Consider the following 24,597-nt stretch of genomic DNA (forward strand, 5'->3'; position numbering starts at 1 on the left):
CAAGAAGGTTGAAAACTTGGTCAAGACAATGGTTCAAAAGAAGAATGTACCCTCCCCCAAATAGTATCGTCCTGCTCATTTTCCATTGGCCACCATCTACTGAGCCACCCAACTCTGAGCCACTCCTTTGGGGAAATAACGACTTTTGCCACACTCCATTCTAAGTATAAACTGCATTTATTTGCTTTCAAGTTGGTATTGGTTATATAAACTTGCTTTCATTTTTTAACTAAAGCAGCTGAGCAAAGGATGGGTCCCTGGGGGCAGGCCCAGGAATCTGCACTGTTACAAGTTCCCTGTAGAATTCTCTGATGGAATTAGTGTTTGAGGACCACGGCCTTAGGGAACAACAGGACGATATTTCCCCGGCCGTGTGTTCTCCCTCACACTTTTCAGGTCCTTCCCTTCCACTGCTAGTGTTTGCAAGGGACAGGTGATTTCATATGATTTTCATGTACCTAGGACAATTATGAGGGCAAAGCTGGGATTTTTTTTTTTAATCACATAATCAAATTAAAACGGTTTTTCTTAAGTATCCGCTTGCTTGCTCCCTTCCAATAAAGCGGTTGATTCCAAGCCGACCGCAAATGGGACAATTTCCGGATATTCAGATGGAAGACATTCAGCAGAGACACTCTTGAATGGTTGTCAAATTTTGGCCAACCTAGATCAGAGCAAGGAGAAAGCAAATGCATAATTCATCCCCATGCCCAGGAAATGTGGCATCTATTCTGATCGCTGCACACACACATACACACACACACGCATATGCACTCGCACACGCGCCCACAAACTAGCCTGAATGATAACTAGGAGAGTGGAGCTAGAACGTCAGCAACCTTTTTGTGGTTGTTGTCTTAGCCATTCTCAGCCACAGAGGTGTTTGCTCCTCATTCCAGCTTGGCATTCAGTTAATTACCATTTCATATTGTTTTCTCTCTACCACAGAAATGCCTATAGGGCACCAAGTGGATTTTTTTCATAATTCTATTCCCTAAATTTTATTCATTTATTCATTCGCTGAGTATATAAACATACCTCTCCGTCAGGACACATACAAGAGTCAACCAACGAATGCATCAAAAAGTGGAACAATAAATCGATCTCTCTCAAAAAATGTGAAAAGTGAAGTCTGTGAGTTCGAGGACTGTGCACATTGTTCACCATTGGCCAGAATGTCCCTTTCAGATGAAGGTCAGCACAGACATCCCACTTGCCAAAAATGCATTAGCACCAGCAGTCTGCATTTTGCCAACTCGTGGCTTTAGGGTACCAAAATGGGCAACGTCTCTTCTCTCTATACTTATAATGTACACAGTTCCCAAACACACAGACTTTATTTTTTAATTTTTTTAGAAGGAGGGAGAGAGAAATATTGATTTGTTGTTCTACCTATTTATGCATTCATTGGTTGACTCTTGTCTGTGCCTGACTGGGGATTGAACCCACAACCTTGGCATATTGGGACGATGATCCAACCAAGCTACTAGGCCAGGGCCCAAACTCACAGATTTTAAATTTAACAAAGAAGCCCGGCCAGTGTGGCTCAGTGGTTGAGCATCGACCCATACACTGACTAAGAGGTCACTGGTTCAATTCCCGGTCAGGGCGCATGCCCAGGTTGTGGGCCAAATCCTCAGTGGGGGGCATGCAGGAGGCAGCCAATAGATGTATCTCTCTCATCGATGTTTCTATCTCCCTCTCCCTCTCCTTCTCTCTCTAAAACCAATAAAGAAAAAAACAATTAACAAAGAAGGTGGTTGAATAAGCACTATGGTAAGAAAAGGGAGTGACTTGAGAAGCATAAAGTGCTGAAGAATCAGCACCTAATCTCATGTATGTAGAGAGCAGGGCAGGTGTGGGAGAGCTCCTCCATCAATGTCTGTGGAACTGGGTTCAGAGCTTGCCCCCCTCCTAGCTCCTCGTCCTTGATTGCTGGAACAGACTAATGAGTCATTCTTGACTCTTGATGGTAAGAACCAGGTCTCTGGCTCATTAGTGTCTGGATGTGTTTGTAAGTGAGGGAGACAGTTGCAAAATCTAGACTTTCAGGCACAGAGCCCTTGGCTATGAAGTACTGTAAGAAGCGATGCAGCAAGTGCATTCAATGTAATAGATGTTTATGGCGTATGTACTATTTTCAAGGCATTGAGAGGGTAAGAAGAAGTCAAAAGTCCTTGTTTCCATAGGTCTTAAAGGCAAAGGTGTGTGTATAGGATGCCTGGTGGGCGGGGAACAGGTAAACATGGAGAGGAAACAAAAGAACACGATAACATATGTGCACAAATAGTTAAAGAAGGGATCTTATTCCAGAAAGGAGGCTGTAGATGAGAGGGTTTCAGAAGGAAATACCATCCTGGCCCTGGCCCTGCTCTAACGACTTTTGGGAGAGAACAAATAAGGAACTCAGAATAGCTGGCCCGGTGCCCTAAAGCAGCAGGCGACATGACCCCTGCAGGGTAGGTATTGGCTCTTCCCACATTCCCCTCCCCTTCTAGTCTGGAAAACCTGCCTCCGGGTGCCCCGTGGCCTCCGTGCTAACTCCATACATGCACTTCCCATACTCCATATTAAAAGGCAACTTCTCTGCGCCCTTTCCACGTCATTCTGATTAGGCTCCGAATTCTCGAGGCCCTGGCATGCAACCCTGTCACCCGGCGACCGTGTCGCCCCTTGGTAGAGACCATAAGGTTCGACTGAGCAGAACTGGGCACCCAGTGCCACACAGAACATGAAAGTTCTCACGAAAGATTTAGTAGTTTAAGTGAGGCTACTTTGGGGTTTGACAAACCGTCTTGCCAAGGTGTTCATAGGTCATGTACAAAGGCGTCCCTGGAGAGGCTGTTGAAGATGGAGACCTCCTCAGCAATGCGGACTCAGGTCTGGAACCAGGCTGCCCAAATCTGCTCTTTAGACCAGCTCTGCGCTCGGTTCTGGAGAGGCTGTCACCAAGCCGCACTCCGCGAAGCTCCGCCCTCAGCTCAGAGCTTCCTAACAACAGGCCCTTGTACACGTTCATCTCAAAACCCACAGAGAATGGATGCGTACACTTGGCACCACCTGACACACAGGGATGTTTTCACTTCCGAATGTTGGGTTACCAAATGACTCCTTGGGTGAGAACCGCCTGTTCAGACATTGTCGGTTAGGCCGGTGCTGACCAGTGCACCAGCTCAGCCCATAAAGCCAAGCGCACATGCAGACCTGTGGCTGGTGCCACGGGAGGTGGAGAGCGGCCAGCAGCCAGAGGGAGGCGCGTGGGTATCTCAGAAGAGCTTTAGACAAAAGCCGTTCATGTACAAGGGCTAAAGAATAAGGATTTCTCAGGTGACCTCAGGACCCAATTTTCTAACTATCCGAATCAACAAAGCTTAGCTCGCCTCGCGCCTGCACCCAGAAACCTGGGATGCCAGGAAACTAAGGGGACGCATCGCTTAATGTGTCAGTAAATCAATACAGGCTGGAGCATGAAGCAAAATAAATCTTCACTGGGTTTCACTGTGATTTCAGAATTAACAAAAGATTTCGTCAACAGGGCGACACAGCGGGGAGAGCAAAGGCCGGCAGACTAATTTGAATGACAGACCTCGGTCTCCAACTATGGGAGTTGGCCTCCGGCTGCCATGTAGAAGTGACGGTAATTAACACAATCCATCTTGTCGGATGGTTCTTTGCAGGCTGTTTGAAATTCTGCGAGCCTCTCCCCGCGACCCCAGTCACCCTTGAAATATGCTGAGCCGTGGCAGCCAGCTCTCAGGGGGACTGGGAAGTGCCTGGGGGGTGGCAGGCGCATCCGTTTGTCACTGGGATCATTTCGTGGGCAGTTTGCAGGTTATTTTGGAAACTATAAGAAAACGGGCCTCTTAAGATGGGGTATTTTTTTTCTTTATTGATTTTATGAGAGATAAGACAGGAAAGAGAGACAGAAACATCGATGAGAGAGAACATCGATTGGCTGCCTCCTGCACGCTCCCCACTGGGGATCGAGCCCACAACCTGGGCATGTGCCCTGACCGGGAATTGAACGGGTGCGTGGGTCGACCCTCAACCACTGAGCCACACCGGCCGGGCAATATGGGGTATTTTTAAAGTGCGGTGCTATGAATCTATAAAAGCCCTTTAGAACTATTGAAAAATTTAAAATTCATATTATTTCCTAAGTCCTACTGCCTTAAAATTAGTCCTATCTATTTCGATGTAAGACCTCAGACAGAGGATGATAATACTGTTAGATTTTAGTGGTAACAGAAAGGCTTCTGCAGGGCAAAAAAAAAAAAAAAAAATCAGGCCCTTTCCTGGATGTGGCCACTGCCATCGTTACCGGCACAAAGCGTTCTCGGTTCATGGTCATCTTTGGCAGATGATGGTAACAAAGTGATACTTACCTAGCACAGGGGGTGGCTTTGAAGTAGCTGGCAAGGCTGAGGAACAGCAACTTGACAACATCTTGGATGAGAAAGAGAAAGTATATTAAGATGACCCAAATTAAAAGGAAACCCAGGAATCAGAGTCGTCCCTGGGGAAAGGATTACTTACAAGCAACAGTGACCGTCAGGGAGCACGTGAAGAGGCTGGCCAACACTCCTCCCAGAAACCACCTGAAACAAGACAGCACGTGGTCAGCAGAGCAAGTACGCGTTGCCAGCACACAAGACGAGGCTGCCTATGGATGGACAGTGTTAAGATTTACTATAAAACTGCAGTAATAAAGATAGTGTTGTACTGACAACGGGGTAAAAATATAGATTAATGGAAGAGGAGAGACAGCCCAGAAAAAGATCCATACAGAGACAGTCAAATGATTTTTCAGAGTTGCAAAAGCAATTCAATGGAGAGAGGATGGTTTTTTCAACCAGTGGTATGGAAACAATTGTATATCCACGTGCAAAGAATGAACCTGCTCGTGCACATCACTCCTTCATACGAAATGGAACTCAAAGTGGTCCTAGACCTAAACAGAAACCACAAAGTATAAAACTTATAGAGAAAGACAGAGAAAATCTGAAACCTGCTGCTTCACAATCTTGCCCCAAAAGTGTGTTAAACATCCGGGGTTTTGCCCTGGCCAGTTTGGCTCAGCAGTTAGAGCTTCGGCCTGTGGACTGATGAGTCACGGGTTTGATTCCGGTCAAGGGCATGTACCTCGGTTGCAGTCCATCCCCGGCCCTGGTTGAGGTCGTGCGGGAGGCAACCAGTCGATGTGTTTCTCTCACATCGATGTTTCTCTCTCTCCCTCTCACTCTATCTGAACAAAAATGGAAAGAATATCCTCGGGTGAGGATTAAAAACAACAACAAAAACATCTTGGGTTTTGCCAATCTGATGAGTGACTGTAACACAGAGTGGACTTAAAAAAAAAAAAAAAAAAAAGAATGTCTTCATTGTTTTCATTGTTTTTGTGTTCAAAATATGAATTATTGAAAGAGATTACAAATAAATACAGAAAAAAATAATCAATCCCCCACCACCTTGGAGCAGCCATGATGTAACTCTGAGAAGTACCCGCTCAGATCCTCCTTAATGCACTTTTAATTTGAGCATTTTCACTTTCAATTATATAATCTAATTTTAAATTATGTGTTGAAATTGAGCTTTCACAAAGACGCTGAAGCATATAGAGTAGAGAGCACCTCTTGGTTGTTTTTTTTTTTTTTTTTTTTTTTTACATAGCTCCTGTGATTTCTTCCCAAATCAAGATACAGAACACTTCCAGCATCCTACAGTTTCCTTTGTTGTCCCACCCGACTCTGTCGGCCTGAATTAACCATCATCCTTACAGCTGTCGTGACTGATTCGTTTGGCCTTTTCTTGAATTTTATAGGCACATGCGATCATACAGACTCTTGTATCTGTCGTATTTCACTTATACAATGTCTTTGAGAGTCGTCCACACTGTTGCCCATGTGAACAGTTCTTTTTTTTAACCTGGCCGGTTTGGCTCAGAGGTTAGAGCGTCGGCCTGCGGTCCAGAGAGACCCAGGTTCGGTTCCCGCTAAGGGCACATACCTCGGTTGAAATTTGCCCCTGGCCCTGGTTGGGTCGTGTGGGTGGCAACCACTCGATGTGTCCCTTTCACATCGATGTTTCTCTCTCTCTCTTCTCCCTCCCACTCTATCTGAACAAAATATCAAAAAATGTCCTCGGGTGAGGATAAAAAACAAAACAAACAAACAAACAAAAAACACAATTATTTACTTAAATAACCTTCTGATGTTAGAATAGCTTTAGATATACAGCGATGTAGCAAAAAATAGTACAGAGGGTTCTTGTATACCCCTCATCCAGCTTCTCCTATTATCAGCACCTTACAGTACACAGCTCATTCATCGTCATTAAGGAACAACATTGGTGCATCACTATGAATTCAACTCTAAACTACATTTGGACTTTACAGTTTTCCCTAATTTATCCATGTTGCAAGAACCCATCCATGACACCATAGTTCGTTTGGTCATCATATCTCTCTAGGGTCCTCTGGGCTGTGACAATTTCTCAGACTCTCATTGGTTTTGATGACCTTGACAGTTTTGAAGACTACTGGTCAGATCACCTATTGACTATCCCTTATTTGGGGTTTTTCTCATGGTTTGACTGGGGTCTGGAACGAGAGAGGTGAAGTACCATTCTTACCACATCGTGTCCAGGGCACATGCTGTCAACAGAACTTTACCCCTGTTGACATTCACCTTGATCATCTGAGGTCGTGTTTGCCTATTTTCTCGTCTGTAAAGTTACCTATTCCTTCTCTTTCCGTAGTGTATTCTTTGGAAGCAAGTTTCTAAATGTAGCTTGTACTCAAGGGATGGGGAGTTAAGCTAAGGGGGGGAGTATCTACAGAAATTAACCTAAGAGGACTATTATATCAGCATCCCCGTGAAATACAGGAAACCGTTCCAGGATCAACAAGGTTTAGGGATGCCAAGTTAAACAAAGCCGAATGGGTTTCTTCACACTATGGTCCTCCAACATGGTATACGAGTCAGGGTTTTGCAAATTTATTTTTAACCACAGGACCTCCCCCCGTTTTTGTTCTTTGGGCTCATTGTGATCTAAAAATACTTCTCAAACCCATAGTTATCTGGGAAGTTCATTTAAAAATACTCCTCCTGCCCTGGCCGGTTTGGCTCAGCGGTTAGAGCGTCGACCTGCGGTCCTGAGAGACCCGGGTTCGGTTCCCACTAAGGGCATGTACCTCAGTTGCAGTTTGTCCCCGTCCCTGGTCGGTCGTGCGGGTGGCGGCCACTCGATGTGTTCCTTTCACATCGATGTTTCTCTCTCTCTCTCTGTTTCTCTCTCTCCCTCCCACTCTACCTGAACAAAAAAATGAGAAAATGTCCTCGGGTGAGGATAAAAAAAAAAAAAAAATACTCCTCCTCACTAGATCTAAATTAGTATCCCAAGGGATTGGATCCCGGACTTTGTATTTAAAAACACAACTCCCCTAAGTGACATGAGGTATTTGACCCTCAAGAGGTGGGACCTGAGAGCAAGGAGCACCTGCGAAGACCCCAGGACTGTACCATTCCTCCCTGCTTCACTGACTCAACAAATACCGATGAGCCCCTGGCACCGGGGATACACTAGTGAAGAAGACACGCAATGTCTCGGCTCTCGGGGAGTTCACAGTTTTGGGGGGAGAAATAGATCATTAACGTTTATGCAAGTGAACGTATACTAAGTGCTCTGAAGAAAAGTAAAGTGAGGTGTGTGTGATAGAGAGTGGTAAGCTGTTCATGCTGGGCTGTCAGGGGAGGGCTCTCTGATGATGTGACATCGGAACAGATTCCGGAAAGAAGGAAGGACATGCATTGTGAGGCTTTCTGGAGAAGACTGTAGTAGGCAGCAGAGTGAACAGCAAGTGCAAAGGCCCTGAGGCATGAGGGGCTTAGCACAGAAAGGCCTGGAGACTTGGGCAAGAAAAGAACAGGAAGGACATGCTTGACAGAGGGTAGAAACATGCCTTTAGTCAGGCAAGGCCATTATGTGCTCTGAGATGCTGAGTGGGCATCCCTGGAACAGAAACTTTATGTTAGGGTATAAAAATATAATGGAAAGGTGGAGTCCCAGCAGGACTCCAAGTCTCCTAGTGGGAACTTTAAGTGCCCTTGAACTCCAGGTGGAGGTACTTAGTCTGCATTCGCAACAGAGAGTCGCTGAGGATTTAAACAAAGGGTAGTAGATAGTAAACTCCACTTTCTAGCAAGAACATGTACTTGGGTATGCTTTGTGAGATGAGGAGAGGAGGGAGGTGACAGATAGAGGAGCATTTGTCATGGATAGACAGATGTGCAAATCTTAACCACAGAGCTCCCTAAAAACGCTTTGTGGAATAAGGCAAGTTAATCACCAATCAATTCCAGTTTCATTAATTATGAAACACCACTGCATGAAAATAAAATCTGAATTACCTTGCACATGCAGAAATGATCAAGCATGCAGCAAGCAGAATTGTTTGAAAGGAGATCTCTCCCAAGAAACTGGTTTCTGATAGGAAAAATAGAAATCAGTGAGTTAGACACCATCGCTGATTAAATAATGTTGGAGCAGCACAATCATACTGAAACTTCTACACACTAAGAAGAGAGTTTTCAGATATATGTCATCCCCAACAACTCGTCAGAAGTAACAAGATAAAATTATCAAAGGCTAGAAAAATTCTGCAAATAATTAGATTTTTTTAATCATTAAAAAATACATTATTATGCTCCATAAACAGTCTGGGGCTCACCTTTTACTTTAATGTTGGGGAGAGGGTTTGTGGAATTTGTGCTAATGTTAGACATCGAACTTGGACAATGGCGATGCCTAAATTTATAGAATGCCTTATAATTCATGGAGCATACATCGGCTCATCCAATCAACACAGCAAACCTAGGAGGCAGGAACCATTATCACAACTTCTAAAAAGGAGATGACATTGTCCAAGGTCACACAGCTATGAGAGGCCAGAGTCAAGATTTATTGGTTTTTCTAATTTATTTTTTTCTTTATTGATTTTTTTTTAGAGAGAGAAATAGAAACATCCATGAGAGAGAACATCAAATTGGCCACCTCCTGCACGCCCCCCACTGGGGATCGGCCCACAACTGGGGCATGCGCCCTGAACGGGCATCGAACTGGCGACCTCTCGGTGCATGGGTCGATGCTCAACCACTGAGCCACACCGGCCGGGCCAGAACCAAGATTTAAAAACCCCATCTAGCCAGAACATAATTTTTGTCTGAAATGATTAGGAAAAGAGTATTGCAACTTTGCATACTGGGAGTCTCTAAAGGGCAAAAAAAAGGGAACGTACCTCGGAGCTGTCTGGCCTTGCAAAACCCTTTGCTATCGATACAATATTGCTGTTGAGCCACAGCGGGAATGAAGTTCTCCAGCAGTGATAAGCATGAGTTAAGCCAATCAGAACCCTGAGTGTTATTCTAATCTCCTGAAAGAACTCAGAGCTGGTTTAAGGAGTACCACAAAAAGATTTAGAGGAAAAGTATAAACAGACCCCAGCTTATTTGCCAAATAACTTCAAAAGCCCAATTTTGCCACAGTTGAAAACTTGGAATGACTTTGTGCTATGAATGCATTTATTTTTGCTATTTATGCTACGAATGAAGACTGAGTCAGTACCTACGACCCACTTAGGCCGTCATGCGGGTGGGACACTGGACACTGGCGATGCAAAATACAGCAGCTAGGAATGATGTCACTGCACATGCACAGTAGTGCATGTGCCATGTGAAGTAAGTAAGTCATCATGGGTTCAACCGAACACTCAGTCATCTTTCTGAAGTGTGTTTCTATTCTTAGCCTCCTCCAATTTCATGTCGAATTTGGAAAACATTTTCTCACAGAAACAAGTCTAGCTTGACAGACTCGCACAGATCACTAGACTTGAATGTCGAAGAATGACTGGGTTTAAAGTCATGTTCTACAGAGATATGAGTTATGAGATTTTGGACACGGTGTTCATTGATTTATCCTGTCAGTAGCCATTTACTTAGTACCTAGTTTGGTCTAGCTGAAGTGCAACCTCCTTCGGGAAGCCTTCCGTGATTGCTTCAGTTCCCCGTGGCCCTCAGCCAGGATACGTGGCTCATGCATGTCACCACAGTGTCATCACAACGAGATGAAATCGCTGTTCTATTTCTCTGTTTCCCCACTGGACTACAAGCTCGCAGAGAACAGTTGACATCTATTTGCTGTTCTTTGGTGGCAGTGCCCATACTTTCCTTGGGGAACCACCTCTCCCTTCTCTTTATTCACGGCTCAGGTGAGAGACCTGTTCTGTCCCAGCATTTGGGCCACCCTACGCCATTTGGAGCTTCACAGACTTATCCACAGTGACTGCTTTTGTCATGTAAATGAGATTTAGCAAAGCTTAATGTTTTGCCAAAAGTCTTCAGGGTTTTTTTAAAAACAAATAAAATATGGCAAATCTGTTCCTCCTGATGCCACTAGGGTGACACCCCAAAGGCAGCCATTCCTTGGGCATGGGCAGCACCTTGGCCCTACCTTCCTCACACAGGTGGACGGGACACATTCGCCATCTCTCAGTTCCCTGGAAGGAAGAACCATTTGGGTGTGGCAAAGATTAAAAAAGAAAACTCACTTGACTGATCCAGAATGTTCCCTTGGCAATGTTCAGAAGCCACCCACGGGGACCAGAGGGATGCATTGTGGGAGTTTTCTCCTGGAGTCTGAGATGTGACGTGGCCCGAGGAGGAGGCTTTCACAGACTCTGCCTTCGGCTTCTCCGACTTCCAGTCATCAGCTAGGGAACAGGCGAACCCACCTCCTGGAAAAGCAAGAGGGCTCCGTGTGCATGTGTGTGCATGCACACGTGTGTACCCAGTGACTCTCGATGCACTGTGGCTGGCATTGGGAGGGACATGGACCTCTAGAGGAGATGGCAATTCTATCTGTCACCATCTTCAAACATTGAAGAGGAAAGGGATCTTCAGTTAATGGAGACCCACAAAGGCCAGGGACCCGAGGTTTGGTGAAGGAAGCCGGTGCCAGTGTGGACAGAACAGAGACAGCTGACCCAGGGAGCCCAGAGGTGCACGAAGCTGGGGAACTGACTGAGGGCAGGTCCCAGAAGGCGTGGACTTCAGCTGAGGCATTTGGAATGCACGCCCCAGGCAGTGACATGGGCGGGTCTCTGAGTGAGGGTGGCTTCTGATGCAAACTTCTGTGCATTTTCAGGTAAATAATGTGGTTTTGTTATATGATAAACATCCAGGTTGTTCTGAAAGAAATCATGATACATCAGAAAGGCTTTCTCTACTTGGCTTGCTGTCATGGGGTGTCTGGAGGCTGTGACTAAGGACATAACAGTAGAGAGGAAAGACGGAGGGACATTCACAGAGAAGACCCCAAGCCAGAGGAGACTGGGAGGTGGAGCAAGGGGAGGGGAGAAGGCAAAGCTTATGGGCGGGGCAGCACCTCTGTTCATTCGTTCAGTGCAGAGTTGTTGTACACAGCACACCCTGCACTGAGGGGCTGGGAGTGAGACGTCACAGAGACACTGCTGTGCCCTGCTCCGTGGCATGGGGAGGGACTGACATACAAGGCGACAGTTAGGATGCAATGGGGTACTTGCTACAGTGAAGGCTACCAGAAGGTATGCAGTGCAAATCTAAGAAAGAGTGTCTGCGCCTGTCTGGGGAATCCAGGGAGGCTTCACGGATGAGGCAGTACCTACGCAGAAACTTGAAGGGTGGGTAGCAGTTCTTCTAGGGAAACAGCAGGGAGAGGGCAGGCCAGCAGAGACGGGAGGAAGAGAGGGAGGAGAGGGGAGAAGGGGAGGGAAAGGAAGTAGAGAAGGAGGAGGAGGAAAGGCAACAGCCTGTCAGAGATATTTATGGGAGAAGCATTAATTAGCTCTAGAAAAAAATCACAGATCTCAGGCTGGGGTGCCACAGCTGAGGTCATCTTGTGTTTCTTTCTTAGGACTGGCAGAAATAGAGCGGGAAGTCCTGACCCGTCCTCCCTGCCTGAGTCCTCTATCCATTTGCAGTGGGACTCCTGGGGCTCTGGAAATGCATTCCAGTTGCAGAACTGGGGTCTCGGGAGCTGGCTGAAGAAGAAATTGCAACTAATGAGGAAAGGTGTCTCGACACAGCTGTGAAAGGGGTGAACTAAGGATAAACAAAATAGGCAACAACAACCAAAAATTCCTTTTAGGCTGAAAAATGAAGCAAGAGAAAATTAGGGGAAGTAAGTTTTGATTGCATCCATTGCCCAGAGAGAAAACAGCAAAACAACTTAATTTTGAATTCTTGAGTCTTCCTAACCAGGCTCCAGTTCCAGAGGAAAATAAATTGCTGATCAAAGTCACGGGGCCTTGGGTAAATTCGGAAAACAAGAAGTCTGGGGAAGATCTGATTACTCTTGACAGCCGAGAGGAGAGATTTCAAAGTCCTGTGGGCATGCGGATTGACTAATTACTGATTTTGGAGGGGGTGGTTTGATTTGTTATATTTAGAAGATATTTGGAAACCTTGAGCATTTTTAACAAGACACCTCACACATGTGCGGCTCTGCTGTGGTCCAATTGCTGTAAAGTAGTTTGGACATATTTTCAAGAGGCAACTATGGGAAAACTAGCTGTGAATTTCCAAATCCGTGAACGCTGACTTCACAACAGTGACACCCAGACGCTAGTCACCCGGGCATCATTCTCCTGATTTTTGTAGTATCCCGGAGCCTCTTTACCCCTAGACATGTATTATTTTCCTCTAATCATCCCATTTTAGGCTTTGACTTTAAAGGACACCTGACATAATCATTGACAGGCCCTGAAGTAGAAATACATGTAAAAATAAGTATAGTGAAAGTGAGACCTTACTTAATTTACACTGAACACCGTTTTAGCAGAAAGCTCTGAGCTTGTTCTCTGCTGAAAGAACCTTGTTAAAACGAAAGACGGAGGTGCAAGGGTCTTCAAGCTACTGAGGCAGGATTGCGAGGCTGGGAGGAGGAGCCAGGCTTCTTTGCCACTGTGAGATCCGTTGCCAGCCCACGCTGGGAAACAGTGCTTTGGAACTGGGAAGAGGCCTGCCCCCTGCACCAGCCTAGGAACAAGGGATGCAAACCTTCAGCGGCATGCGATTGGCCCCACAAGCCACTTGCGCAGCAGCACTGCCAATGGGAGGAAGACAGGGCTTAGAAAGACCTGAGCATCCAGTGTAGGCAAGTCCTTGGAGATGATGATGGTGGGCGCTGGGAGGGCGACCTCGGGAATAGGGGGTGAGTGGTGATGCCTGTGGGGTTCCTCTTGGGGTGATGAAAACGTTCTGGAGTTAGAAAGTAGTCATGATTGCACAACCCACCTTGTACCAAAAAAAAGTATATGGGGGTGTCTGTAGATTCCTATTATATTTTGAAAATGAAATGTATTTTAATAAACACTGGCTTTATAGTTATTCCAAATTGTGTAAACATTGTTTGGGACATCCTCTATATGTGTGTGTATATGTGTGTGTGTGTGTGTGTGTGTGTGTGTATTTTTAAATCACCTAATTCTACAAATTCAAATTGTATGGCATGTGAATTATGTCTCAGTGAAAAAGTAACGAGTGCTCCTTGTTTCCATAGGTATTTGTGCCCGTCTGTCAGGGATGCTGACATGACCCCCATGTGACCTTCCGAAGGAGGATTCCACACATACCTTGTCTACTAGAGACTCCTTTAAGGCTACAGAACACTTGGACTAACTTCTATATTAAGCTTTCACCATTAACCTGTGTGTGTGTGTGTGTGTGTGTGTGTGTGTAATAGCTACATGAGGCTGAAAATGGAACTCTGTTGTTTAATTTATATTCAACTGATTGGGCTAGCATTGGGTCATCACATTATGTAAATTTCAGGTGTACAGCTTTATAATACAGCATCTGTATACTCCTTTGTGTGCTCACCGCCCGAAGTCTAGTCTCCTTCCGTCACCGTATGTTTCGACCCCCTTTACGCTCCTTGCCCTCTCCCCAGCGCCTTCCCCTCTGGCAACCTCCACTTTGTTGTCGGTGTCTAATGCTGTCTGTTGTCTGTTTGGTTTGCTCGTTTGTTGCTTGCTGTCTTCTGTCTCGCCCAGGAGTGAGATCACATGATTCCTGCCCTTTTCCAGCCGACTTACTTCACTCGGCATGTGACGCAAGGTCCGCCCTGTTGTTGCACATGGCAGTGTTTCATCTCTGCTTCGAGGCTGACGATAGACATCTCCTTATAGTTTCTTCTTCTGTGATGTCTTCTGGGCCCCTGCCTCAGAAATCCTCCCCAAAGGGCCTTTCCTGACTGTCGCATGGCGAGCACATGTTGACGCCTGGATGTGAGTTCAGGTTGTGCTACCCACTAGGTGCGAGGCCCATGAAAAGTATCTAGTCTGCCTTAGTTTTCCCTTCTGTAAAGTGGGGATAAGACTAATATGCGCTCTGTGTTGTCACAGATCTGCCATTAACTTTTCTTCATGGCACTTACCAAATTACTGTCCTGTATTTATTTGTGCAACTATTTAACAAAGGCCTGCACCCTACCCCAGTAAACTAGAAACAAGGGTGATGTTGTTTGTATTCACCCTGTATCCCCAGACCTAGAGCAATGCCTGGCAGATGGCAGGTGCCAATAAAGGCCCATTGTTTCCTTCCTCGTAGCAAGAATAATTGTAACTACAAATTATTGAGTATCAAGCATTGAACTATGCCTGATATTTATCATTCCATTTAATATTAACATGTGCTTTTGAGTTTCCATCACTGTATTTTATATACATACATTGATGTATGTATATACATATTTACATATAATAATATTATATAATGTGTATTACAGAACACATATATATGATATATCCAATATATACACACAACATATATCTCAACAGGAATATATCATATATTAGTATCATATATACCGAGATACATTATACTATATAAATAAATTATTATCATACTATGCATGCCTATCTTGTTTTAAAAATGAAGACATTGAATTTAGCAAAGCTGAGTAACTATCGCAATGTGTCCAAAGCAGGACCGGCACTGTGACTCCAGCACCTTTTCTCCACCCGTATCCCGCACAGAAGAGACACGTGCACATTACGTTCCAGATTTTAGCAACTTAATAATTTACACATTTAAATTTTCAGCTATTTTGCAGGACATGGACACATATGTATTTGGATCATCGCCTGGCTGGGGTGGCTCAGCAGTTGAGCGTCAACCCATGCACCAAGAGGTCGCCGGTTCGATTCCTGGTCAGGGCACATGCCCAGGTTGTGGGCCAAATCCACAGTGGGGGGCATGCAGGAGGTGGCCAGTTGATGTTCTCTCTCATCGATGTTTCTCTCTCTCTCTCCCTCTTCCTTCCTCTCTCTAAAAATCAATAAAGAAAAAGAAAATTAAAACAAAAACAAAAACAAAAAATGTGGCCCATCTTCTCTATCAACATGACTGTCGTCTCTGGGTTTTAGTTGGTCCTGGACCAGTGTTGCACTGCACTGCCCACTTAGAAGGGTTTCACTACGGGAAAGAGGATTCCGACTCACCATTTCCATTGCCATGGTGCACGTCCAGCCTGCTGACTCTCTCCAACCAGCTGTCCTCACCTGGGGAACAGTCACCATCACCGAAGATACTGCCGTGCAGCCAGGATTGAGAGGCACCGAGGGTGAAGAGAGAAGAGAAAGAACGGCGGATTCTCTTTTTCTTTCTAAAAACTCTGGAGAGAAATGGAAGGAGCATGGTGGGTAACGAAGAGCAGCCACCCCAGGTTCAAGGCAGAGAATTCAGTGAAAGCGATTTGAACAGAGCACATCTCTGCAATCCGTGTCCCGAAGCTCACTGTATTTGTTCCCTCTATTAATTCCACAGAAGTTTCCTATGTTTCTGCGTGTGCCAGGTGCTTGGACCAAAGTCAAGGACACCAGGATAAAAGACAAAACCTGGGGTACAAACACTTTGCAGTCTACTTGGGAGAAAGCAAGAACAACGCAGATATAGCTCATGCTTCCATAGAGCTTATTTTGTGCCACGTGTCTTTCCTAGTGGTTTACACACAGTAACCCACACTGTCCTCAGAGTGGTCCTGTGAGGGAGGTGCCATTGTTACCCCATTTTCAGATCAAGAAACTGAGGCACAAAGAGGTTGAGTCACTTGTCTGAGGTCGCAGCTGAGATAGTCACTGTGGATAGGCTCCATAGTCACTGTGCTGTGGAGGGGAGGCGTGTTCTGACGAATTGCCGAGGGGCCGCTGGTGTAGGATCACCAGGTGGAAGTCAGGAGGGGCAGTGCTAACAGGGTCAGTGGGGGCTTTGTGAGATGGGAGAGCTCTGAGCTGCAGAGGATGAACTGAAGCACGAGCAGGTCCCATACTGGATCATGCTAGGAAATGAGGCTAGAAATGTAAAAAGCAGGCTGATGATGAAGAACCTTGACTCTTATGTGAAGAAGTTGGAACTTGATGTTCACGCAAAGGGAGATCACTGAAGTGTGTCAAGGTGGTGGTGACACAATTGTTTGCCTTTCTGAAGGATTTTGACAACTCACACATCCACAGTCCCGACAATGCATCCTCCACATGGTCACCAGTGTTATCTTGCCCAGGAGAAATCTGACTATTTGTCAATGGTCCCTCTTTACCTCCAAAATAACCCCCAGACTCCTTAGCCTGGAATGCAACCCCTGCACCCTGCTTCTGTGCCCAGTCTTCTCTCTTGCAGACCAGCCCTGTTCACCCCAAGTTATATTACTACCAAATGACTTGCTGTTCCCCAAATTGTATCAGGGTCTCTCAGAATTCTCCCCGGAAGTCTCCTTTCCCATTTCTATTTCAGTGAACGTCCTGTATCTCTCAAGACTCACGGCAGCCATCATCATGCCTAGGAAGCTTGTTTTAACCTGTTCTCCCGAGTAAAACCGGCCTTCTTCCTGGGCCCCTCACTTTGCCCTGTTCAGACCTTCTACCCCAGCTCCTGAGATGCTCCATTGCTTCTCTTTGTTTCCATGTCAGCTGTGCCTGCCCCTTACCAGCCTTCGTGTTCCCACAGTCTGGAGCAGTAATGGGCTCCTTATGGAGGGAGGGAGGGAGGGAGGGAGGGAGGGATGGATGGATGGATGGATGGGTGGATGGATGGATGGATGGATGGGTGGATGGATGGATGACTGATAGATATATAGATTGGACTTTTGATTTTTCTATGTAATATTTTCTACTTGCCTAACTGAGTTCTCCTTGTACATCACACTGGTCTGGGACGGGCTCAGAGTTATGTTGCCATCTCTGTCGCAGTGGAAACTGTCCTCTGTCCAAATGTAGTAGCCGTTGGTGAGGAGTCTGGGACTTCGGCGACAGGGAAGGTGGGATCCTGTCAGGGGATCTATGGAGCAGCAGTCAAAGGAACTGTCACCATCCAGGAAATCACAGGCAAAACTAAAGAAGGAATAAGGAAAAATACCATGGAATATTACTCGGCCACAAAACAGAATGACATTTTACCATTTGCTACAGCATGAATGGACCTAGAAGGTATTATGCTAAGTGAAACAAGTCAGTCAGAGAAAGACAAAAACCATGATTTCACTTATATGTGGAGTCTAGAGAACAAAATAAACAAACAAACAAAATAGAAACAGACTCATAGATACAGAGTTCAGACTGATGAATGCCAGAGGGGAGAGGGGTAGGGAACTGGGTGAAAAAGGTGAAGGGATGAAGAAGAAAAGTCTTTTAAATCTCTGTCCACAACATCCAGTCACACAAAGTCCACATTTCTAGTTACTGCGAAGGAAAACACCTCTTTTCATTCATGGCTACCAGTGACCTCTGTGACCCCAAGAATGTCACTCTTAATCTTCTGGGCTTCATCTCCTCACCCATGAGAGCATAAACTACAGGATATTTTGTGCTTCTTTCTGTTTCAAACATGTGGATGGATCTATTATGGCTCATCGGTTTTGGCACCATGCAATGCACCTACGCCCTTGCCATTAGTCCATTTTTGTAGATGGAAAAATTGCAAAGCAGACTCTCTGGGTGTTGGGAGTTGATAGTCTCCTCCACCTTCATTACTTTGACTAGTCCTGCACTTGCTATATCCTTAATCTCATCACTATAATACATACTTTATAACTTCGCAGCCCCCAGACACAGAGGAGTGATGGGGTGAGCATGCAGTCAATGAGGTTGTTAGCCTCAGCCTTGGCCAGTTTTCCTCTAGGTCAGCTGCACAAATGTCTGTGCAGTTACCTTCCCTGATTCAGTTTCAGGGAAGTCTCCTATGTAGTTAAGTAAATCTGTATGTTTTAGGTCTGAAAAACAATCACACATCTGTATGATTGGAAAGCAATCTCATGCTCAACTGAATTTCTGATACATTTTAAAATTTAAAAGCATTCATAATTAATACATGGACTAAAGTTAGTCATACTATTTTAAATGGATGTTATTTAGTACTAAAAACTTACTATGGGCCTGGCCCATGCTTCATCCTTTATCTACTTTGGATAAAACCTTCCTAAAGCTCAGTATTATTAGCTTCACTGTGCAGCGGGGTGGGGGATGACATGCGGACAAGTAAATGACTTGGATACTTTGCATAGCTAGGAAGTGGCAGAGCTAGGATTTGAACTCTGGTCTAGCTGACTCTAAACATGTGCTCTTTCTACAAGACCTGCTTGTTCATCCTTGGATGATTCGTTGATAGTAGTAGTAGGCCTAGAATTTACAAAAACGGGCAGTTTCTAACACCAACGCATGATTCCTTTACCATTGGCACACTTCTCAAAATGCTTGAGGAAACATCTACTGCTGTTTGTATAGGGAATAAAAGGCAGACAGAGATACAGCGGAGAAAGAAAACAGACTTCATTGCAGAAATTGAACCAAATGGTAGAGTCCCCGTTTCAGCAGAACGAGGAATGTGGCTGGCTCGTGCGCTGGTGTAGAATCCTCTTGCTCTTATCCAGTGAGACAGAACCAGCATATTTAAGAGAATGTAAATTCGAGAAAAAGTAACCATACGTCCGTATTCAGTAATTTCTCCACTCACCAAACAATTCACGTTTGTCTACACCTTCACCCCCCCCATCCCCCCAAATGAAGTCTGTTATTAGGTTAGGCAAGTCTTCATTTTGTATGTGCGCGATACTGGGAATATATAGACCCACACCCAGCTGGCTGATACCCAAACTTGATGTTTTTAAACCAGGAACACAACACAACGATGCCTACAGGAAGAGCATGTGATTGAGTTGTCTTGTAAAAAGCCCCATGGAATACCTTGGGGACAGGCACGTGGGAGACAGTCCTCCAGCATACTCTCTCTCGGACCCAGAGGGACCTGCACAAGGAAAGGAGAGAAATAGACATTTACAGCCCTCACCGACACGCGGACAGCAGGTGTAAATGGCTGATGTCCCCGCCTCAGCAGAGACGCGAGTCAGCACTAACACAACCGGTCACCAGGCCTCCACGGGGAGCCAGAAATATTCTAGAGGCCCTGTCTGCTGCGTCTTCTCCTACTTCACACGCCTTTCGAGGTCCCTCAGTGCAGGATGAGGCAGTAAGAAGTTATTAGCGCCCTGGCTGTTTTGGCCCAGCGGTTAGAGCATCAGCCTGTGGACCAGAGAGTCCGGGTTTGGTTCCCGCTAGGGGCACGTACCAAAAATAAATAATTAATAAATTAATAAATTAATTTTAAAAAGAGAAGTCATTCGCATGAAATTGACTGCTGAAAGGGAGGAAGAAAACGTCTTGTGTGAAGCTGTAGAAAACCGGAGTCAATTGCCCAGTGTGCTGGTTATTTTCACTGACTCCGTAATTCAGTCATCTGCTCGGAATCTCTCTCACAAGTGCACTTTAAGGCACTTCTATTGTAAAATAATGAGCAAATAAATAAATACATAAATAAAGTTTTGCTTCCTATAAATGATTTTCTAATGTAGGAAGCCTGGGAGTATTCTTAATTAAGTTACAAGAGCATCCATCCATTCATCCCGTGTAACCAAAAGCGTGGCAGCAGGTTTCAGCTGGGGCAAGTTGTAGTTAAGGGATAGCCTAAGCTCAGGAGCTGAATTCTGTATTCCATGGAAATGCTAGGACATCAGATTAATTCCCATCTTGACCCCTCTTCTACTAGAGAGGCTCAGGGAAATTTGATTCCATTACCGCCAAGTCATAGCTAAGTAAAGAGAGGAATTAGACGTTTAGTTTGGGCTGGCTGATTTATAAAAAGACGTAGTACACAATGGAATGCTACTCAGCCAGAAGGAAAGACAAAATACTGCCATTTGCAACATCATGGATGGACCTAGAGAATATTACGCTAAGGGACATAAGTCAGTCGGAAAAAACTAAGACTCATGATTTCACGCATACGTGGGATATAAAACTGTAACTGGCGGACACAGACAACAACAGTGTGGTGGTTGCCAGGGAAGGGGGAGGGTCGGGGGTGGAGGGGGCCTAAGTACGGTGAAGGAAGATGGTTTGACTTTGGGTCAATGGCACCCCAGTAAGTTTAATAAAAACAATAAGAAAGTAGTGGGTGTGTGAGGGAGGGGTGCAAGCAGGGTTTGGGCAGAGAACAGAGGAAGGAAGAACCTTCAAACCACTACCGTTTCAAGAAGTTAGCTACACCCTTGTTTTCTGCAAGTCGCTCTCAAAGTCATTCAGTATTTTTTTAAATAGACAAACAGTTTTGCATCTTAATAGTAGCTGATAAACAATCTCCTTTCACATTTATGCATAGGCATCTAAAAAAAACCGTGATTTTTTTTTTTCTACTAAAAGGAAAAATATCACATTTCTCTCAAGGAAAGAAATGAAATCAAAATCATTGCCAACGTGAACACAGGCATTTAAGCACAAGCTACTGACAGATGGTTAATGGTATGAGTATCAGCAAAATCAAAGCAAGGAAATTGCTAAAAGGAGTCTAATCATTCAGAAGATAATTGCGTATAGCAATTCGCCCACATTTACTTGCCACTGGCGTTGGCATCAGTTGAGATATTCGGTACATCTTGGGAAGGCTGCTTGTTCAAACTTCACAGATTTTTCTGCAAAAGATGTTTTTTAAAAAAGGTGGATCACATATTAAAAATAGAAAAGTGATGCCAAAACAGATGGCGTCTACTAATTGCATTACTAGGGTTTGTATACTGAAATAATGCAGAGATGTTGGACAGAAGGCAGGGGACCGGGTGGGAGGACCCCTGAGGTCAGCCTGCCTCTATGATTTTCTATTACATTCTCCATTGTCTTGCTCTGCGCATCTAAATCATCTTTTCCTGTAAATAATATCAACATTGTCTTTGGGAAAGGCTAGACTTGCAATGGTTGACTTGTCATCAAAATAAAATAATAAAAATGAGTTATTTGATTAAGAAAAAGGGGGACATCTGTAACTGTGTCAATAATACATTTTAAAAAAAGAAGAAGAAATCTGGAAAAGAGATTGGTTCCAGAGACTTCTAAATAAAGTTATTTATATCATCATCACCCAAAACACATTCACCTCATTATCAAGTTTCAAATAATGCTTGGGATTGGTGTCTGCCTCTTGTCCAACACCTTGAGCCATTGACAGGTAGTCACAGAAAAGGCCAGTGGTCTTTTGGACTTGCTATCAGCCTGGACATTCCTGAGCTGCCCGAGCAGAATTTACACTAAAAATAGTACACCGTTGGGCAGATTTCAGAACTCGGGGCTCACGAATACATTCTGTACATTCTCAGCTACAAATTAAACATACACCCAAGTGTGTAAAGTATGTAAACTATGTAAACTATGATCTTTTACCACTCAGCACATAGATCTATCTTCTCTTCACTACTCATCTCTGTAGACATCACTATCCTAACATCTTTATAAGGTGGGACTGAACGCTTTTCCGGTTCGCCACCTCTATACATTTTTTAAACGTGATAACTCGTGATGCGTTGTTTCTATAGCTGTGACACACGAAATTAACCGAGGATAATTCTGTAGCCCTAGATAGATGCTTGCAACAAAATATATACAGAGCCTATTTGAAAATATTGATCCTAGCTTATATACACCTTTAGATTCAGGAGAACTTTCTGGCATTCCTTGGATGATCTCTAAAGCAAAGCACACATTCATTTGTGTGGAATATAAAATAATTTGTTTTGCTATAATGTAATAGCATGCCACTTGTCCTTTGATATTTTCATCAATATAATATGAATTTATCCTGCCCAAATGACCCTATGTTAATTTTTCCCAAGCATTAAGTTTAATTTGAAGCTAACATATCCTGTAGCAGAAAGCAAGGTCTGTAGGATACAGTCTGTAGGATACAGTCTGTAGGATACAGTCTGTAGGATACTTGTAGCAGGCTACAGGCAGTCCACCAACAGTTAAGTGAGTATCAGTAACACTGAAAACGACTTCAGTTAACAGCTCTAAAACTTCTCAAGAAACAGATCCTATCTACCAAGCTCATCAAAGCAACACATCTGTTTGAAAAAATAATTTGCCCACACACATTCTTTCCAAAGGGAGTCCCCAGTCTGTCTTTCCAACGGATAGATAATAAAATAGTTACTGAAATAGGAAGCTTCCCGAGTCTGACCACCAGCGGAGAAATCCAGGACTCAGCGGTTCTTCAGCTGCAAACAATGTCAGAGTGTCAACAGGTGCAGACGCCTCTTAGGAAAGGGGAATCCCCGTCTTTCCCTCCTCCTACGGGGTGCCTGCACACATCACTGATGCAGGCGTTTGCAGAGTTTTGTCTTCAGCCGCCTCTTGTTCTTTTGATTGTTTCCTAGAATAGAGGAGCGCGTACTTGGGAAAATCAGCCTTCAAATGGCTCTTGTTTTCTTTCAAAAACAGCCTGTGAAACCAGAGGCTGAGCGGCAGAGTGAGGTCACACTTCCTGTTGGGCTCACATCAGTGGCAGTCATGCTGAGGAGCACGGTGAAGACTCAAGATCGTCTCCTGGACCAGCAGTGGGGGATGTGCAGTCCTTGAGTCTGACCAGCGGGGTACAGAGGGTCACTGGGAGTTGCTTTTCTGAGCTCACTCGGCACCCCCAGCTGCGAGAGCATAAGAAAAACTCAGAGAAGCCACAATTCCTGCTGATCATCTCCTGGCCATTTTCGGTATGAATCATGCATAGTAGTGCTTTGTTCAAATCAATTACATTTATTGGTGGCAATGCACGGATGCTATTAAATTCAGAATGCTATTGAATACCAGAAGCTTGGTCTTGCACTGGGAACACATTGATCCAGCAAACATTGGGCTTTACAGGAAACTCTGGGTGGCAGTGCACATTCTATATTTACATTTTAGTAGAGCTCAAAAACTTGATCTTGTCCGGCCCGTGTGGATCAGTGCTTAAGTGTTGACCCTGCACCAGGAGGTCGCCGGTTTAATTCCCGGTTAGGGCACATGCCCAGGTTGTGGGCCCAATCCCCAGTGGGGAGCATGCAGGAGGCAACCCATCCATGTTCTCGCTCATTGATGTTTCCATCTCTCTCTCTCCTTCTCCCTTCCTTTCTCTCTCAAATCAATAAAGGAAAGCATTTAAAAAACAAAACAGCCCTGGCCGGTTTGGTTCAGCGGTTGGAGCGTCGGCCTGCGGTCCTGAGAGACCCGGGTTCGGTTCCCGCTGAGGGCATGTACCTCGGTTGCGGTTTGTCCCTGGCCCTGGTTGGTTGTGTGGGTGGCGGCCGCTCGATGTGTTCCTTTCACATCGATGTTTCTCTCTCTCTCTGTTCCTCTCTCTCCCTCCCACTCTACCTGAACAAAAAATGGAAAAATGTCCTCGGGTGAGGATAAAAAAAACAAACAAAAAAACCCCCCAAAAAAACCTTGGTCTTGGTGTTTCTCTATTGATCTCTGCTCTTGTAAGTGATCGAAGAAATATATTCATTCCAGCAACACTGAGGTGCACTGGGTCATGGAAAGAATGTGGGTTCTGGAGTTACACCGACTGTGATTCAAACTCTGTCCTCCATACTAGCTGTGTGCCCACAGGTTTGTGACTTAACCTGTTTGAGCTGCAGTACTCTCGGTAATAAATGTAATGATGTCTATTCCCAAGGATGGCTTGGAGAACGAAGTGGGAGGAAAGGAATGAGACATAAATGAGTCCTCGGCTCAGACGCGCAAGACGCGATCCTTATTTGTTTCCTGTAAACCAACCTCTGCGTTTCCCGTTGGTCAGGCTGGCAGAAAAGCTCATCTCATTTGTTCTTGGGTTCCTTTTCCCCTTAAGATGATGCACTGGCAGGTCTCCTCTAGAACCTGCCCCAGGCAGCAGGAGCTGTTAGGAGAGCCTGTGGTCGGCAGCTTTCAAAGGCGGCCCTCAAGGGTCCTGTGTAATCTCCTCCCCTCGAGGGTGGGCTGCAACTAACTTCTGCATCTGCATTGTGAGTATTAACTACCCTGATTAGGCTACAAAAGACAGGGACTTCCGTCAAGGAGGTTTGCCCACTTTGCTGAAGCAAGCTGCACGTTGGAGGAGCCCACGGGGCCAGCATCGGACGGCTGTCTCAGAATGCCTGTGAGGAAGCGAGGCTGTCAGCTTCACAGCCAGGAACCCAGCCAACAGCCCTGCGAGGGAGCCTGGAAGTGGG

At 45.1% G+C, this 24,597-nt stretch overlaps 1 protein-coding gene across 7 annotated transcripts; it reads right to left on the reverse strand.

Annotated features, from left to right (window-relative positions):
• Positions 1-22,858, reverse strand: TMEM71 (transmembrane protein 71). 7 transcript variants are annotated; one of them, XM_036264194.1, is made up of 10 exons: positions 22,560-22,858; positions 20,966-21,048; positions 19,268-19,328; positions 17,207-17,419; positions 15,536-15,708; positions 10,604-10,789; positions 8,409-8,484; positions 4,537-4,598; positions 4,386-4,446; positions 6-664 (listed from the first exon to the last, which is right to left on the reverse strand). In XM_036264194.1, exons 2-10 carry the CDS (start codon positions 21,009-21,011, stop codon positions 649-651), a joined length of 894 nt encoding a protein of 297 aa, XP_036120087.1. In that variant the 5' UTR covers positions 21,012-21,048; positions 22,560-22,858; the 3' UTR covers positions 6-648. The 7 variants fall into 7 exon arrangements, with proteins under 7 accessions (XP_036120093.1, XP_036120092.1, XP_036120087.1 ...); XM_036264197.1 differs by having other exon boundaries at positions 20,972-21,057; XM_036264195.1 differs by having other exon boundaries at positions 20,966-21,057.
• Positions 22,859-24,597: the final 1,739 nt, after the last annotated feature.

This window comes from Molossus molossus, unplaced genomic scaffold (assembly GCF_014108415.1).
Source record: "Molossus molossus isolate mMolMol1 unplaced genomic scaffold, mMolMol1.p scaffold_m16_p_16, whole genome shotgun sequence".
Lineage (NCBI taxonomy): Eukaryota > Metazoa > Chordata > Mammalia > Chiroptera > Molossidae > Molossus > Molossus molossus.